At 49.6% G+C, this 17640-nt stretch overlaps 1 protein-coding gene across 1 annotated transcript in view; it reads right to left on the bottom strand.

Annotated features, from left to right (window-relative positions):
* Positions 1-5071: 5071 nt before the first annotated feature.
* LOC149274302 (arf-GAP with GTPase, ANK repeat and PH domain-containing protein 3-like) overlaps positions 5072-17640 on the bottom strand; it is a 42524-nt gene continuing 29955 nt past the window's right edge. Inside the window, exons 11-18 of the mRNA XM_089505666.1 lie at positions 11964-12129; positions 9929-10072; positions 9213-9401; positions 7300-7454; positions 7087-7177; positions 6661-6883; positions 5436-5691; positions 5072-5215 (exon numbers count right to left, since the gene is read on the bottom strand). Coding sequence (XP_089361792.1) covers positions 5072-5215; positions 5436-5691; positions 6661-6883; positions 7087-7177; positions 7300-7454; positions 9213-9401; positions 9929-10072; positions 11964-12129 — 1368 coding nt within the window. The remainder of the gene's footprint in view (positions 5216-5435; positions 5692-6660; positions 6884-7086; positions 7178-7299; positions 7455-9212; positions 9402-9928; positions 10073-11963; positions 12130-17640) is intronic.

Below are 17640 nucleotides of genomic sequence, written 5' to 3'. Positions count from 1 at the left end.
TCAGAAAGAGGCGGCCAGTTCCGTGCTCAGCCTCGTAGAGCCACTCAACGAATCAGCGGACCGGGTGAATACTTCATGAGAGAATAAAGGGAAGCGAATCGGATCGTATATTATATTTATCCCCATATTAACTCCATTCCGCCCTCCGTACCAAGTACCGGTCTCCATACAAAACTCACCGCGGCCCTCCATGCATCGGGTGACAGGTGGCTCCACCATATAAATAGTGTCAGCCGGTTTGGGCCCCTGTTGACCCAGGAGCTCCTTCATTCATTGGGCCCCTTGGAAGCCGGTACCCACAGGGCAGTAAGATGGGAGTTTGGGTCTCTTTAACCCCCGGGGGGCACTCAAAGGAAGTATTTTAAGCAGGCGTTAATAGCTAAAATCTCATGAATGTACCCAGAGAAGTACCCGGCGCCGGCGGGCGCTTCCAGTGAGGTGGCGCCTTCATCCCGCACAGAGGTATGCTCTGCACTGCTATACAAGCCTGCACAACGGGGCAGAATGCTCTGCCTGGTGAGACGCTCTGCTCGGGTGGGGGGGGTCGCTCTCATCTCCGTGGGTAATGAGGCAGTTCCCGCTACTGATGCCACTTGTCAGAGCTGAATCTGCTAATGAATTTCGTAGCACTTGTAATCAAGGCGTCCTGTCTGCGGGTGATTAACAAACCCCGCGGGGGTTCCCAGGCGCTCGCTGCTCAGGGTGGGGGCAGCAATTCCCTCCTCGGCGCAATGTGGAAAGAAGGGGGTATTAGCAGGCCAGTACCCCCTAACACCCCTGATCTCAAGACCCCCGGCATCACTCCTCAGCTCATCACACCTAAATAAGCACTATCACTCCTGTCTCTGATTGTTCTCCTGAGGAGGTAGTGGAACATGGGTTTGTCTCCCTGGAGAGGTACTTTTCACACAGCATGATCAGTAAAGGCTTTAATTACCTCCAGCTGGAGACTCAGCTTTACCCGGAAGCCCGAGCTACAAACAGCTTTACGAAAATGAAGCCCAGGGGCAGCCATCCAGACGGTGGGCAATTTAGAGAACGTTACCACCCGCCGGCAGATCAGCCCCTTCGGTACGTCTAATCACCAGTTTCTCCTACTGTAAAGACTTGAACCTTAATCAGTCGCTGGTCTGAGGAGCTATATGTCTGTATCACCCTCTACCACTTCTGCTGGGAGGCTGTCCCACTTAACTACCACCCTCAGAGTAAAGTAAAACCTCCTTCCATTGCAGCCTCTGACCCTCTAGTGTTAGACTCTGTCCTGTCCTTTATATATTTAAATGTCTCTCATATCCCCCCGTCTCCTCTCTCTTCTCTCCCCCAATCGGACACATTGAGCCCCCCCAGTCGTTCCTGATCATTTTCCTGTAAACCATTCTCCATTTCAGTCACCTTTTCTGAAGTCTCTCCAGAATGTTAACACAGTTCCCCAGATGGAGTGTCCAGCACTGTACTCACTACTCCAGATGAGATTTGTAAAGGGGCAGAACCAGCTCCCTCTTCCTGCTTCTTTGCTTATTCCACCCCTTTCTTGCGTTGCCTGATTACCTTTAAATCCTTTTAAGTAATTACCCCCAACTCGCTTTCTTCTGGGTTGGGATTTTTACTTTCCAAGTGCATTTATCAACATTAAACTGCAGCCGTCGCGCTCTCCCCCATTCTACTAACATTTAACTGCAGCCGCCACGCTCTCCCCATTCTACTAACATTAAACTGCAGCCGTCGCGCTCTCCCCCATTCTACTAACATTAAACTGCAGCCGCCACGCTCTCCCCATTCTACTAACATTAAACTGCAGCCGTCGCGCTCTCCCCCATTCTACTAACATTAAACTGCAGCCGCCACGCTCTCCCCCATTCTACTAACATTAAACTGCAGCCGCTGCGCTCTTCCCCATTCTACTAACATTTAACTACAGCCGCCGCACTCTCCCCCATTCTACTAACATTAAACTGCAGCCGCCGCGCTCTCCCCCATTCTACTAACATTAAACTGCAGCCGCCGCGCTCTCCCCCATTCTACTAACATTAAACTGCAGCCGCTGCGCTCTTCCCCATTCTACTAACATTTAACTGCAGCCGCCACGCTCTCTCCCATTCTAACATTAAACTGCAGCCGCCGCACTCTCCCCCATTCTACTAACATTTAACTGCAGCCGCCGCACTCTCCCCCATTCTACTAACATTTAACTGCAGCCGCCGCGCTCTCCCCATTCTTCTAACATTTAACTGCAGCCGCCGCGCTCTCCCCATTCTTCTAACATTCAACTGCAGCCGCCGCGCTCTCCCCCATTCTACTAACATTAAACTGCAGCCGCCGCGCTCTCCCCCATTCTTCTGACATTAAACTGCAGCCGCCGCGCTCTCCCCCATTCTTCAAACATTAAACTGCAGCCGCCGCGCTCTCCCCCATTCCCCTAACTGCAGCCGCTGCGCTCCCACCATTCTTATAACATTAAACTGCAGCCGCCGCGCTCTCCCCATTCTTCTAACATTAAACTGCAGCCGCCGCGCTCTCCCCCATTCCCCTAACAAACTGCAGCCGCTGCGCTCCCCCCATTCTTCTAACATTAAACTGCAGCCGCCGCGCTCTCCCCCATTCTTCAAACATTAAACTGCAGCCGCCGCGCTCTCCCCCATTCCCCTAACAAACTGCAGCCGCTGCGCTCCCCCCATTCTTCTAACATTTAACTGTTTTACTTTGGAGATATGAAGTGCAACAGAGACGCAGTACCGCTGTTCAGGAGACTGACGAGGTGCAGAGATCCCACCGGAGCCTTTTAGCTTCTTCACGTGACAAGCGTTTATGAAACAATCAGGTTTTTTGGCTCATGTACTTCCCTGCCCATGTTTATCACAAAGTAAATGGCAGCTTGTTAGGGCAGTCTGTTTATTACACATACATGACACAGGGCACAGTATATACACAGAATATAAATATTTATACTGTACAATTTGTACACAACTTCTGTCTCCCTTCCGCTTCCTCATCTGCTACAGATTTTTCAGCTGCTAAGGCTCTCATCCACCAAAAATGGTCTTGAAGCACTGATGCTCAGCCATTCCCAACCCCGACTGCTTGTACCTCGGCCCCTTGTCCCGCTTCACCGGCTCGTGCCTCTGCCCCCCCTTCCCCAGCTCGTACCTCGGACCCTTTTCCCGCTTCACCGGCTCATACCTCGCCCACCCCTTTCCGCTTCACCGGCTTGTACCTCACCCTCCCATCCAATTGCCCAGAGCCATGAAACATGCCCAAGGAACCCAGCAGTGTATCATGTGGAATTTAGGCGTTAATATTGTCGTCATCGCACCTCACGCTTCTGGGACTTTCCTGTACGTTCCATTGTATTGCATCCATCTCGGACGCTCCTGGAGCAATGACACTCATTTGTCTCCTCTCAAGAATCTACTAGATGCATCAGCTCCTATGTTAAATATAACGGCAATTCCGACTTTTCTCCAGCTGCCAACCCACTACGACACAATAAATCCTCTCGCGTCATTTTAGGGCCATCAACAAATCCTGACATTTAACCTCCTCCCATCTTTCTTATGGTGATTCTGTAGACCATTCATCCAGTCCAGATTACCAATCGCCCAGACCCTCATCCAGCCCAGGCTATCCAATCGCTCAGACCTCATCCAGCCCAGGCTATCCAATCGCCCAGACTCTCATCCAGCCCAAGCTATCCAATCGCTCAGACCTCATCCAGCCCAGGCTATCTAATCGCCCAGACCCTCATCCAGCCCAGGCTATCCAATCGCCCAGACCCTCATCCAGCCCAGGCTATCCAATCGCCCAGACTCTCATCCAGCCCATGCTATCGAATCGCCCAGACTCTCATCCAGCCCAGGCTATCCAATCGCCCAGACTCTCATCCAGCCCAGGCTATCCAATCGCCCAGACTCTCATCCAGCCCAGGCTATCCAATCGCCCAGACTCTCATCCAGCCCAGGCTATCCAATCGCCCAGACTCTCATCCAGCCCAGGCTATCCAATCGCTCAGACCTCATCCAGCCCAAGCTATCCAATTGCTCAGACCTCATCCAGCCCAGGCTATCCAATCGCCCAGACCCTCATCAAGCCCAGGCTATCCAATCGCTCAGACTCTCATCCAGCCCAGGCTATCCAATCGCTCAAACTATCCAGTGTCTCAGACTATCATCCAGTCCAGACCATACTGCTGGAAAGCTTAGGCCTAAATGTTGGTTCAATCATAGCCAACAGTCATCCCTACCGCGTACCTTTGGCCACTATCCAATGACTATCCTGCGGTTTAGATGCTCGCCAAGCTGAGAATGGCTTCTCATCCAGATTGTCATTAAACCAGCTCTATTCTCTGGCTTAGTGATTATTAGGTCCAGATTATGTTGTCAAGTCCCAACCTTGCTGCCTTGTCCACCTCGACCCCTCAAAAAACATGTCCGCTAGTGATACTCCAAGTGCTCACGTGTATGAGATACAATCATTCCCTAAAATGTTCCCGAACCACTGAGGGGCGTAAGAGACTAATGTAAAGGCAACTTATCACATTATGGCAGAAAACTACCCCACTCACCCTGAGGCCCACGAGTGGTGAACATGGAGCAGCACAGGTTAGTGGGTGTATTACATATATAAACACAGAGCGGGGTACATGCCAACATCTCAATACCGGGTACACGCACATACTTAAACACTATTTCATGTCTGGCATGTTACACAGACACCGATATATATCAGTCCTGTACACTGTATATAACATAGCAGCACAGTGTAAAGATCTGAGGCCGTTACCCCTGTGCAGGGCTGATTTATATTATTCAGCCGTGACAGCAGTGTGATAATAAGAGAATGGGGCGTGCATGCCTGGAAAGGTGCGGAGCTGGTGGATCGCTGCAGAGCGAAATCCAGTATCCTGAGAAGGGAAATAAAAAAGGCCACAACAGCCAAGAAACCCTGTGCATCGAGATGGACCAGAAGGCAAACACAGGTCACCGAGTGCCGGCCGAGGAGGCCAGCGGCGGAGTCACACAGCGCTAGGAGTCTGGAAGTGCAGAAGATAAGGGCAGTCGGGGTGGACAGCGTCCAGTCACAGGCCGGGAGTAGGACTGCACCCATCGCTGGGACAGCCATACTGGAGCAGGATATCGGCACATTCTGTGCTGCCAGCTCGCCGCGCGTAGGAGAGTGGGGTGAGACCCCGCGCGTCACAGCATTTCACATCAACGCCGTACTGTGGAGACAAAATGGGAAACGGGTGTATAAATATAACACATGTATAGTTCAATCTGTAAGGAGAGCTTTACCTATGCATTGTGCAGGGCTAGCTCGCCGTGTTTGCTCCACACACCCACTACACTACAACATGTGATGGGCCCCCAACTTCTTTCCAACCTACTCCACCATGCACAGTGTTGCCCCCAGGGGTTGCGACTTATTTTCGGTTTTCTCACCCAAATGAGGAGTTGTGTGCACACCACATTAGCCATGGCTGCTGACAAATGAAGAGCTGATCGTCCATCTCCGTCGCCGTAGGTCTCATTCACCTCCTCCTTGGTTCCGTGAGCGAGCAGCGTGACCACCATTCGTAGATCATCCTCCACCACGCCTCGCAGAAGCTGCTGCCCCAGAGGAACGTCTGAGGCGTCCAGGGGGCACAGGAACAGCTTCTGCTCGTACTTGGCTCTGATCCAGCGCTCCTTCTCCTCCCTGCATCACAGTGAAAGAGGGTCAACGATATCTCCCGGTGATATACCCTGCCGACGTCTAGCACACCATGTGGGGCAACAAACGCGGGCATGCCCTGTGGTTCTTAATATACTTAATATAATATATACTTAATATACAGAAACTAACTCTACCACAGCGTGTTATTATACCTGTAGTTTGTGGGAAGGCTCCGACGCCATGTTATTGGTAATATGATGGGGGCGGGGCCACTGGTAATATGGTGTTATACTGGGGGGATGCAGGGGGTACGTAGTATTGGTAATACTGTATCACTAGGCGAGCCGTGACACCGCCTGACGCGGCAGGCGTGCGAGCCGTGACACCGCCTGACGCGGCAGGCATGCGAGCCGTGAAACCGCCTGACGCGGCAGGCGTGCGAGCCGTGAAACCGCCTGACGAGGCAGGCGTGCGAGCCGTGAAACCGCCTGACGCGGCAGGCGTGCGAGCCGTGACACCGCATGACGCGGCAGGAGTGCAAGCCATGACACTGCATGACGCGGCAGGCGTGCGCGCTCGGGGGAAGAACTGTCATTGATACAAAAAAAGCAAACCCCTCGGTCTGTGAAATGTCATGTTTAGATGGTGCTTTTGGGAAAACGTTGTAGATCCATATGTGCGTTAACCCTGTTGCGACCTGGATGTTATCTGTCGTGCATGGACAACGAGACAATCCCTGACTGACAGTTACTGACAGAAACCCCCCAGAGACAGACAGTCACAAGGCCACAGCTTGTATAGGCTGACAAATCCGACAGAAACTCATCAGGACCGACAATCTCCTCCTATTGTTACGAACGGTAACATGTTGGGGGGTTGCACTTTTGCAGCCTATGGGCCGCCTGTCCCCCATGATTACGTGTCTATTAGCAGCCTGGCTGACTCTCTCCAGACTCTGTTACGATCTCACCTGCAGCTTTATACCCAGTCACGCTCTGTCACGGGTCTTACCTGGAGCTCTCTGGGGCAGGCTTGCTGTATCCCTCCGTTGAATGCTCCCAGATACTGTTGGCGAGACTGTTCCCAATCGCCATCATGACCATAGTAAGTTCAACCGGCCAGTCATCGAGATCCAGGGAACGGACGCGGGATAAGTGAGTGCCCAGATTGCGGTGAATCCCTGAGCACTCAATACACATTAGGGCACCCAGGTTAAGACTCGCCCAGTCAGGATCTGTAAAAAAACAAGAGCTGTTCAGATCCTTGGGGGATCCAAAAGTGATTGTCAGAGGCCAGTCCATCACTAGAAAAAGAAGTGGTGAGTAATGAGAGAACGCGTCGAGCAGGGCCCGGCACAGCCCAGATTCCCACTCTCCACCAACGCAGCAGAACATGACCAAAGGGCAAAGACAATGACAGCAGCCATTTGGTACTCACTTGGGGTGTCACAGTCAACACATAAGCTGTTTCCACGCACGCTCCGAATCGATTGGATCGCAAGAGCATCGCTCTGGCTTCCGAGACGGGTCTGGAACAAGAAAGGGAGGGAGTCCCGAAAAACATTAGAGGTTTGCTCTGATGTAATTGTTTGCATCACCCATATAGTCACGTAGTGAAACTATATGATCGGCAGTCACGCCTGGATCATACCTTGTTCTTGGTGCTCTCGCAGCCCTGAAGGCTGGCCAGAATCTGACTCTCTATGGCCTGAACCCACAGCTCACGATCTTCATACAGAGATGCCTCAAAGTGCCAACTCTGACCACTAAGCGACACAATGACAAAGCCATACGACTCCTCAGGCTCTGGAAATAAAAAGAAAATCACCTAAACGCACGGCTCGGCAGACAAGAACGGCCTTCACAACCACCAGCGTAACGCGTCACCCCCAACCCAGCCGCCAGCGTAACGTGTCTCCCCCGATCCAGCCGCCAGCGTAACGCGTCTCCCCCGATCCAGCCGCCAGCGTAACGCGTCTCCCCCAATCCAGCCGCCAGCGTAACGTGTCACCCCCAACCCAGCCGCCAGTGTAACGCGTGAAGCGTCACCCCCAATCCAGCCGCCAGCGTAACGCGTCACCCCCAATCCAGCCGCCAGCGTAACGCGTCACCCCCAACCCAGCCGCCAGCGTAACGCGTCTCCCCCAATCCAGGCGCCAGCGTAACGCGTCTCCCCCAATCCAGGCGCCAGCGTAACGCGTCTCCCCCAATCCAGCCGCCGGCGTAACGCGTCTCCCCCAACCCAGCCGCCGGCGTAACGCGTCTCCCCCAACCCAGCCGCCGGCGTAACGCGTCACCCTCAACCCAGCCTCCAGCGTAACGCGTCACCCCCAACCCAACCCAGCCGCCAGCGTAACGCGTCACCCCCAACCCAGCCGCTAGCGTAACACGCGAAGCGTCACCCCCAACCCAACCCAGCCGCCAGCGTAACGCGTCACCCCCAACCCAGCCGCTAGCGTAACACGCGAAGCGTCACCCCCAACCCAGCCGCCGGCGTAACACGTCTCCCCCAACCCAGCCGCCGGCGTAACGCGTCACCCCCCAACCCAGCCGCCAGCGTAACGCGTCTCCCCCAACCCAGCCGCCAGCATAACGCGTCACCCCCAACCCAACCCAGCCGCCAGCGTAACGCGTCTCCCCCAACCCAGCCTCCAGCGTAACGCGCCTCCCCCAATCCAGCCGCCAGCATAATGTGTCACCTCCAATCCAACCGCCAGTGTAACGCGTCTCCCCCAATCCAGCCGCCAGCGTAACGCGTCACCCCCAACCCAGCCGCCAGCGTAACCCCCAACCCAGCCGCCAGCGTAACGCGTCTCCCCCAACCCAGCCTCCAGCGCAACGCGTCTCCCCCAACCCAGCCTCCAGCGTAACGCGTCACCCCCAACCCAGCCGCCAGCGTAACGCGTCTCCCCCAACCCAGCCGCCAGCGTAACGCGTCACCCCCAACCCAGCCGCCAGCGTAACGCGTCACCCCCAACCCAGCCGCCACCGTAACGCGTTTCCCCCAACCCAGCCGCCAGCGTAACGCGTCACCCCCAACCCAGCCGCCAGCGTAACGCGTCTCCCCCAACCCAGCCTCCAGCGTAACGCGTCACCCCCAACCCAGCCGCCGGCGTAACGCGTCTCCCCCAACCCAGCCGCCAGCGTAACGCGTCTCCCCCAACCCAGCCTCCAGCGTAACGCGTCACCCCCAACCCAGCCGCCAGCGTAACGCGTCTCCCCCAACCCAGCCGCCACCGTAACGCGTCTCCCCCAATCCAGCCGCCGGCGTAACGCGTCTCCCCCAACCCAGCCGCCGGCGTAACGCGTCACCCCCCAACCCAGCCGCCAGCGTAACGCGTCTCCCCCAACCCAGCCTCCAGCGTAACGCGTCACCCCCAACCCAACCCAGCCGCCAGCGTAACGCGTCACCCCCAACCCAGCCGCCAGCGTAACGCGTCACCCCCAATCCAGCCGCCAGCGTAACGCGTCACCCCCAACCAAGTCACAAAGCGACTCAGTGAGGAGAAACCTTGCTTACATTTAAACTACCAATCACCTCCAACAAATCACCTCTAAACCCACCATCTGTTGTGTTGGGGACCCCCTCAGAACGCGGGGGTCCACTGCTCTTTTTCCTGCGATGTTTCTTGCGGTTGGCATGCGGAGAAGGTGGTGGATCCTGTTTTGGGCTCGCAGTGCCACCCACATTGGATGCAGGGCTGAGGGAGTCACTCGGACAAGTGCCTGCAGGGAGAAGAATACGAGTGTCGGCTCACTTTCCAAATAATCACATCCGGCGCCCCTTATACGTGCTTCCATCAATCACCCAGAGAGGAGTTCTTCACACTTTTTACTCGCATGGTATATGATCGCATTACGCAGGACCTTATTTCGGCGCTTACACGGGTGTAAAACTGGCAGCATACGTTCTTTCTCTATGCCGCCTGCGTTTAGTAAATACCATGTTACAGTTCCATGCGTTTGGGGAAGCATAAAGTATGAAATGTAAGCACAAGGGTCCCATGAGGAAGAGAGGAGGAGAAGGTCTTTGGGTTGCAGTGCAGCCGTTCATTAGCAGATGGGGCTTGGCTCTTTCAGTAGCGTGTCCTGCCCCATGCGGCCACTGTTTTGGATGGGGCTTCAAGATGCCGAGGTGCTTGGCCTGGTGTGAAGCTGTTTTATTTCACTGATGAATCTCTTAGGGAGCCCTTTCGGACCCAGTGCCGGATCATGGAGTCGAGCCCGGAGAACCCAGTGTGCAAATCACGCGGACCTCCGTTCGCATTAGTATCACCTACCTGTGACCGTGTCGGCCCACTGCTCCCCGCTGCACACCGAGAAAGACCTCTGAGACATGCCACCTCCTTCACTCTTAGCACTGAAAGCGGCCAGGCTGAGACCGCTGAGTGACCGCTCGGACGGCAGAGACGAATGAGAGGACCCTGGAAATTGGCAAGGAACAAAACAAATAAGAGTCCGAGAAACCAATAAGAGGGGTTATATGGTGTAATAGGAGGGGTTATGCAAATGAATGGAAGGGGTTATATGCAGGTTTATAAAGGTTGGATGTATGCATCTCATACAGCGGGGTTCATACTCCCAATATGGCGGATGGTTTGTACCCCTAAGAGTTACGGGAAGATTTATACAGAATAACTGGGGTTATAATGGGGGGTAAATGAAAAATCAGAAGTCAAAGGAAGCGATACTTGGGGCTTATACGGAGCTGAATAAACTGAATAAGTTATAGAGACTGGTCGCAAGCTCTCATCCTCCTATATAAACACACAGGGTGGGGGTGCGTGGCAGGTAATGGGACCATCATTATACTCGAGATCGTACAATCAGCGCCTGTGTAATTGTCAAATTTGATGCTAATGATTAATGAATTAAACATGTGCCATCAATTAGTCCTGTGAGAATTATTCTGCATAAAGCAGCGGGTAATGTAATTACAGAACATACATAATGAGCTGTTAACATCCTGCAGACAGGATCAGAGAGTGAAAAAACGCTCGCATACAGAGAGACGACGGGGCAAATCCCGACTCCAACCACAGCGGCGATCCGACAGGCTGGGGCAGACTGCGGTCATTACATTACAGAGACGGGGACAACCTCAATGGACAGAGCTGGCCGTGCGCAAGGGAGGCCGCAGGGGAGGCTGTGGCCGGCGCGCGCTGGGGAGGCGGTGGCGTGCCAAGGAGGGGAGGCGGCGGCCGGCGCGTGCCGGGAAGGGGAGGCGGTGGCGTGCCGGGAAGGGGAGGCGGTGGCGTACCAGGGAGGGGAGGCGGTGACCGGTGCGCGTCGGGGAGGGGAGGCGGTGGTTGCGCTCACAGGAGTGGCCACATTAAACAATGAATATTTAGCAGGGAACGGTTAAAACTACTTTTCTGTGGTTCTGTGTTAATCGTCGGTTCCTCCCAAACGTCTCTTTAACCTCCCTTTTCAACCCCCTCTGGGACTCCCAATAACTTCTTCCGTTGCAAAGACTCGATTCTCTCTAACATGACTTTCCCCAAAAATCTATCCTTCACACCCAACAAGCTAATCTTCTCCTAAGTTGTTTTCTCTATCAGAGAGGTCTGTGGGCAACCACTGGATCATTTTCTCACCACCAAATCTCTACTTCTTAAACATCTGCAACCTTCCGGAATCCATCCTTCCCTCCCATTGCCTTCTCCACAGAGCCACCAAGGGACTTAACACCATCTTCATTGGGATCCTCTTGTGCATCTTTGACTGCATGGTTCTCATTGGGTTTCTCTCCATCTCCATTTCTCCTACACCCCATTTTTGCCTCTCCTCAAGCTTTAACCCATTGGCAGCATCAGCACAGAGAACAGGCTCCCCACATCTCCTGATCTGTCTGCAGCCCTTCATCACAAAGGGCCGAGCAGCGATCTTATCTTCGATATCTCCTTCCTACCACAACATCTTTCTCTATATCTAGTTCTTCCCTCCATCCTGCCCTACCCCGGCACCCAAATGTATTCCTTTTCGTTTAGCACTTCAGCAAGCTCAACACCTTGGGGCCATATTCATCAACTTCCACCACAACCGCGGCACCTGCCCGGGGAGCACAGGAACCTGTAATGGAACCACGGCACCTGGGGGGGGCGCAGGAACCTGAAACGGAACCGGGGCGTCTGCCTGGGGAGTGCAGGAACCTGTAACGGAACCACGGCGTCTGCCTGGGGAGTGCAGGAACCTGTAACGGAACCCCGGCGTCTGCCTGGGGAGTGCAGGAACCTGTAACGGAACCCCGGCGTCTGCCTGGGGAACGGTCGCAGTGGAATTCAGTATTTAACAGGCGATGTGCAGCAACTGAACTAAAAGGTGTGACGTTACAGGGATTGAGGTAAGTACCTGTGTGTGACGTGAGCTGGCTGCTGGCTCCAGGGGGCCCACTCGTTGCCCTGGGTGGTCTCTTTCCAGGAACTTTGACGGTTGTCCGAAGCAAATCAATCTGCTTCCCGTGTATATTCTGCATATAGTCCTGAGACAAAGGTATGGGAAGTGTACAGTGCTGGATACTCAGTCTATGCCAACAACACTTACTTCCGACAGAAAGTGAGTGCGTGCTACGCATGCACACAACGGAATGTGCGGCCCCCTCCCAAACCCGTTAGTAATTAGCACTTCTCATTTCCTGCTCTGAGTGGGATTCACAGGAGCTGCTATTAACACACGTGATTAACACACATTCAATTAACTTCTCCAAACAATCTAATTGACGCCAAGCAGACAATTAACAGGAGGTGAAAGTGATGACATGCAGCAGAAATGTCTTCCCAAGAAAGCCCGTACACACCATTTCAAGCATGTCGGCTTTACACTAAAGATACATGGCAGGGGCACACAGGAGGGGAGGGCCTTATAACCTATTATATCCCTGTATATTCCTCATATTATATACTCTCCGGACGTATAACTAATCCCGTCCTTATAACCCGTTATATCCTGTATATTCCTCATATTGTATATTATATACTCTCCGGCCGTATAACTTATCCCGTCCTTATAACCCGTTATATCCTGTATATTCCTCATATTATATATTATATACTCTCTGGCCGTATAACTGATCCCGTCCTTATAACCCGTTATATCCCTGTATATTCCTCATATTATATATTATATACTCTCCGGCTGTATAACTAATCCCGTCCTTATAACCCGTTATATCCCTGTATACTCCTCATATTATATATTATATACTCTCCGGCCGTATTACTAATCCCGTCCTTATAACCCGTTATATCCTGTATATTCCTCATATTATATATTATATACTCTCCGGCCGTATAACTAATCCCGTCCTTATAACCCGTTATATCCCTGTATATTCCTCATATTATAAATTATATACTCTCCGGCCTATATAACTAATCCCGTCCTTATAACCCGTTATATGCTGTATATTCCTTATATTATATACTCTCCTCCCGTATAACTAATCCCGTCCTTATAACCTGTTATATCCTGTATAGTCCTCATATTATATATTATATACTCTCCGGCCGTATAACTAATCCAGCCCTTATAACCCGTTATATCTCTGTATATTCCTCATATTATATACTCTCCTCCTGTATAACTAATCCCGTCCTTATAACCCGTTATATCCCTGTATATTCCTCATATTATATATTATATACTCTCCGGTCCGTATAACAAATCCCGTCCTTATAACCCGTTATATCCTGTATATTCCTCATATTATATATTATATACTCTCCGGCCGTATAACTAATCCCCTCCTTATATCCTGTATATTCCTCATATTGTATATTATATACTCTCCGGCCGTATAACTAATCCCGTCCTTATAACCCGTTATATCCTGTATATTCCTCATATTATATATTATATACTCTCCGGCCGTATAACTAACCCCGTCCTTATAACCCGTTATATCCCTGTATATTCCTCATATTATATATTATATACTCTCCGGTCCGTATAACAAATCCCGTCCTTATAACCCGTTATATCCTGTATATTCCTCATATTATATATTATATACTCTCCGGCCATATAACTAATCCCATCCTTATGACCCGTTATATCCCTGTATATTCCTCATATTATATATTATATACTATCCGGTCCGTATAACTAATCCCGTCCTTATAACCCGTTATATCCTGTATATTCCTCATATTATATATTATATACTCTCCGGCCGTATAACTAATCCCCTCCTTATATCCTGTATATTCCTCATATTGTATATTATATACTCTCCGGCCGTATAACTAATCCCGTCCTTATAACCCGTTATATCCTGTATATTCCTCATATTGTATATTATATACTCTCCGGCCCTATAACTAATCCCGTCCTTATAACCCGTTATATCCTGTATATTCCTCATATTGTATATTATATACTCTCCGGCCGTATAATTTATCCCGTCTTTATAACCCGTTATACAATATGAGGAATATACAGGATATAACGGGTTATAAGGACGGGATAAATTATACGGCCGGAGAGTATATAATATACAATATGAGGAATATACAGGATATATTATATACTCTCCGGCCGTAAAACTAATCCCGTCCTTATAACCCGTTATATCCTGTATATTCCTCATATTAATATATTATATACTCTCCGGCCGTATAACTAATCCCGTCCTTATAACCCGTTATATCCTGTATATTCCTCATATTAATATATTATATACTCTCTGGCCGTATAACTGATCCCGTCCTTATAACCCGTTATATCCCTGTATATTCCTCATATTATATATTATATACTCTCCGGCTGTATAACTAATCCCGTCCTTATAACCCGTTATATCCCTGTATACTCCTCATATTATATACTCTCCGGCCGTATAACTAATCCCGTCCTTATAACCCGTTATATCCTGTATATTCCTCATATTATATACTCTCCGGCCGTATAACTAATCCAGTCCTTATAACCCGTTATATCCTGTATATTCCTCATATTATATATTATATACTCTCTGGCCGTATAACTAACCCCGTCCTTATAACCCGTTATATCTCTGTATATTCCTCATATTATATATTATATACTCTCCTCCCGTATAACTAATCCCGTCCTTATAACCCGTTATATCCTCTATATTCCCATATTATATATTATATACTCTCCGGCCGTATAACTAACCCCGTCCTTATAACCCGTTATATCCCTGTATATTCCTCATATTATATATTATATACTCTCCGGTCCGTATAACTAATCCCGTCCTTATAACCCGTTATATCCTGTATATTCCTCACATTATATATTATATACTCTCCGGCCATATAACTAATCCCCTCCTTATAACCCGTTATATCCTGTATATTCCTCATATTATATATTATATACTCTCCGGCCGTATAACTAATCCCCTCCTTATAACCCGTTATATCCCTGTATATTCCTCATATTATATATTATATACTCTCCGGTCGTATAACTAATCCCCTCCTTATAACCCGTTATATCCCTGTATATTCCTCATATTATATATTATATACTCTCCGGCCGTATAACTAATCCCCTCCTTATATCCTGTATATTCCTCATATTGTATATTATATACTCTCCGGCCGTATAACTAATCCCGTCCTTATAACCCGTTATATCCTGTATATTCCTCATATTGTATATTATATACTCTCCGGCCCTATAACTAATCCCGTCCTTATAACCCGTTATATCCTGTATATTCCTCATATTGTATATTATATACTCTCCGGCCGTATAATTTATCCCGTCCTTATAACCCGTTATATCCTGTATATTCCTCATATTGTATATTATATACTCTCCGGCCGTATAACTAATCCCGTCCTTATAACCCGTTATATCCTGTATATTCCTCATATTGTATATTATATACTCTCCGGCCGTATAACTAATCCTGTCCTTATAACCCGTTATATTCCTGCATATTCCACATATTATATATTATATACTCTCCGGCCGTAAAACTAATCCCGTCCTTATAACCCGTTATATCCTGTATATTCCTCATATTAATATATTATATACTCTCCGGCCGTATAACTAATCCCGTCCTTATAACCCGTTATATCCTGTATATTCCTCATATTAATATATTATATACTCTCTGGCCGTATAACTGATCCCGTCCTTATAACCCGTTATATCCCTGTATATTCCTCATATTATATATTATATACTCTCCGGCTGTATAACTAATCCCGTCCTTATAACCCGTTATATCCCTGTATACTCCTCATATTATATATTATATACTCTCCGGCCGTATAACTAATCCCGTCCTTATAACCCGTTATATCCTGTATATTCCTCATATTATATACTCTCCGGCCGTATAACTAATCCAGTCCTTATAACCCGTTATATCCTGTATATTCCTCATATTATATATTATATACTCTCTGGCCGTATAACTAACCCCGTCCTTATAACCCGTTATATCTCTGTATATTCCTCATATTATATATTATATACTCTCCTCCCGTATAACTAATCCCGTCCTTATAACCTGTTATATCCTGTATATTCCTCATATTATATATTATATACTCTCCTCCCGTATAACTAATCCCGTCCTTATAACCCGTTATATCCTCTATATTCCCATATTATATATTATATACTCTCCGGCCGTATAACTAACCCCGTCCTTATAACCCGTTATATCCCTGTATATTCCTCATATTATATATTATATACTCTCCGGTCCGTATAACTAATCCCGTCCTTATAACCCGTTATATCCTGTATATTCCTCATATTATATATTATATACTCTCCGGCCATATAACTAATCCCATCCTTATAACCCGTTATATCCCTGTATATTCCTCATATTATATATTATATACTCTCCGGTCCGTATAACTAACCCCGTCCTTATAACCCGTTATATCCTGTATATTCCTCATATTATATATTATATACTCTCCGGCCGTATAACTAATCCCCTCCTTATAACCCGTTATATCCTGTATATTCCTCATATTATATATTATATACTCTCCGGCCGTATAACTAATCCCCTCCTTATAACCCGTTATATCCTGTATATTCCTCATATAATATATTATATACTCTCCGGACGTATAACTAATCCCCTCCTTATAACCCATTATATCCTGTATATTCCTCATATTGTATATTATATACTCTCCGGCCGTATAACTAATCCCGTCCTTATAACCCGTTACATCCTGTATATCCCTCATATTGTATATTATATAGGGCTGAAATAACGAATCGATAAAATCGCTAATTGATAACAGAAATCGTTGTCGACGATTTCCGTTATCGATTAATCGAGTGATCGATTCGTTGTTTACTTACCTCCGCGAGCGTTCCCCGCTTCTGCAGTCTCCGCCTTCTTTTAGTTACGTGACGCGTTCCGGAGGTAAGTATTCTTCATGTCTGTGCGAATCGCTCTGTGCGAGTGGCTCCATTCGCACAGAGCGGTTCGCTCTGTGCGAGTGGCTCCATTCGCACAGAGCGATTCGCGGGGGTGGGGGTGGGGTTTCAGGGGATGCAGGGCAGGGTGTGAGTGTGGGTGCAGGGCAGAGTGGGGGTGGGGATGCAGGGCAGGGTGTGAGTGTGGGGGCAGGGCAGGAGACTGGGTGCAGGGCAGAGTGGGGGTGGGGATGCAGGGTGTGAGTGTGGGTGCAGGGCAGAGTGGGAGACTGGGTGCAGGGCAGGGTGGGAGTGTGGGTGCAGGGCAGGGTGTGAGTGTGGGTGCAGGGCAGAGTGGATGCAGGGTGTGAGTGTGGGGGCAGTGTGTGAGTGTGGGGGCAGTGTGTGAGTGTGGGTGCAGGGCAGAATGTGGGGGCAGGGCTGGGTGCAGGGCAGAGTTGGAGACTGGGTGCAGGGGCACAGTGCAAAGTGCTGGGTGCAAAGTGCCAGGGCTGGGTGCAAAGTGCTGGGTGCAAAGTGCCAGGGCTGGGTGCAAAGTGCCAGGGCTGGGTGCAAAGTGCCAGGGCTGGGTGCAAAGTGCCAGGGCTGGGAGCAAAGT

This window comes from Sceloporus occidentalis, unplaced genomic scaffold, assembly GCF_023333645.1.
Source record: "Sceloporus occidentalis isolate IW3139 unplaced genomic scaffold, rSceOcc1.0.p SCAF_337, whole genome shotgun sequence".
Lineage (NCBI taxonomy): Eukaryota > Metazoa > Chordata > Lepidosauria > Squamata > Phrynosomatidae > Sceloporus > Sceloporus occidentalis.
Note: the sequence above shows the minus strand (reverse complement) of the source record. Positions and strands in the feature narration are given on the sequence as shown.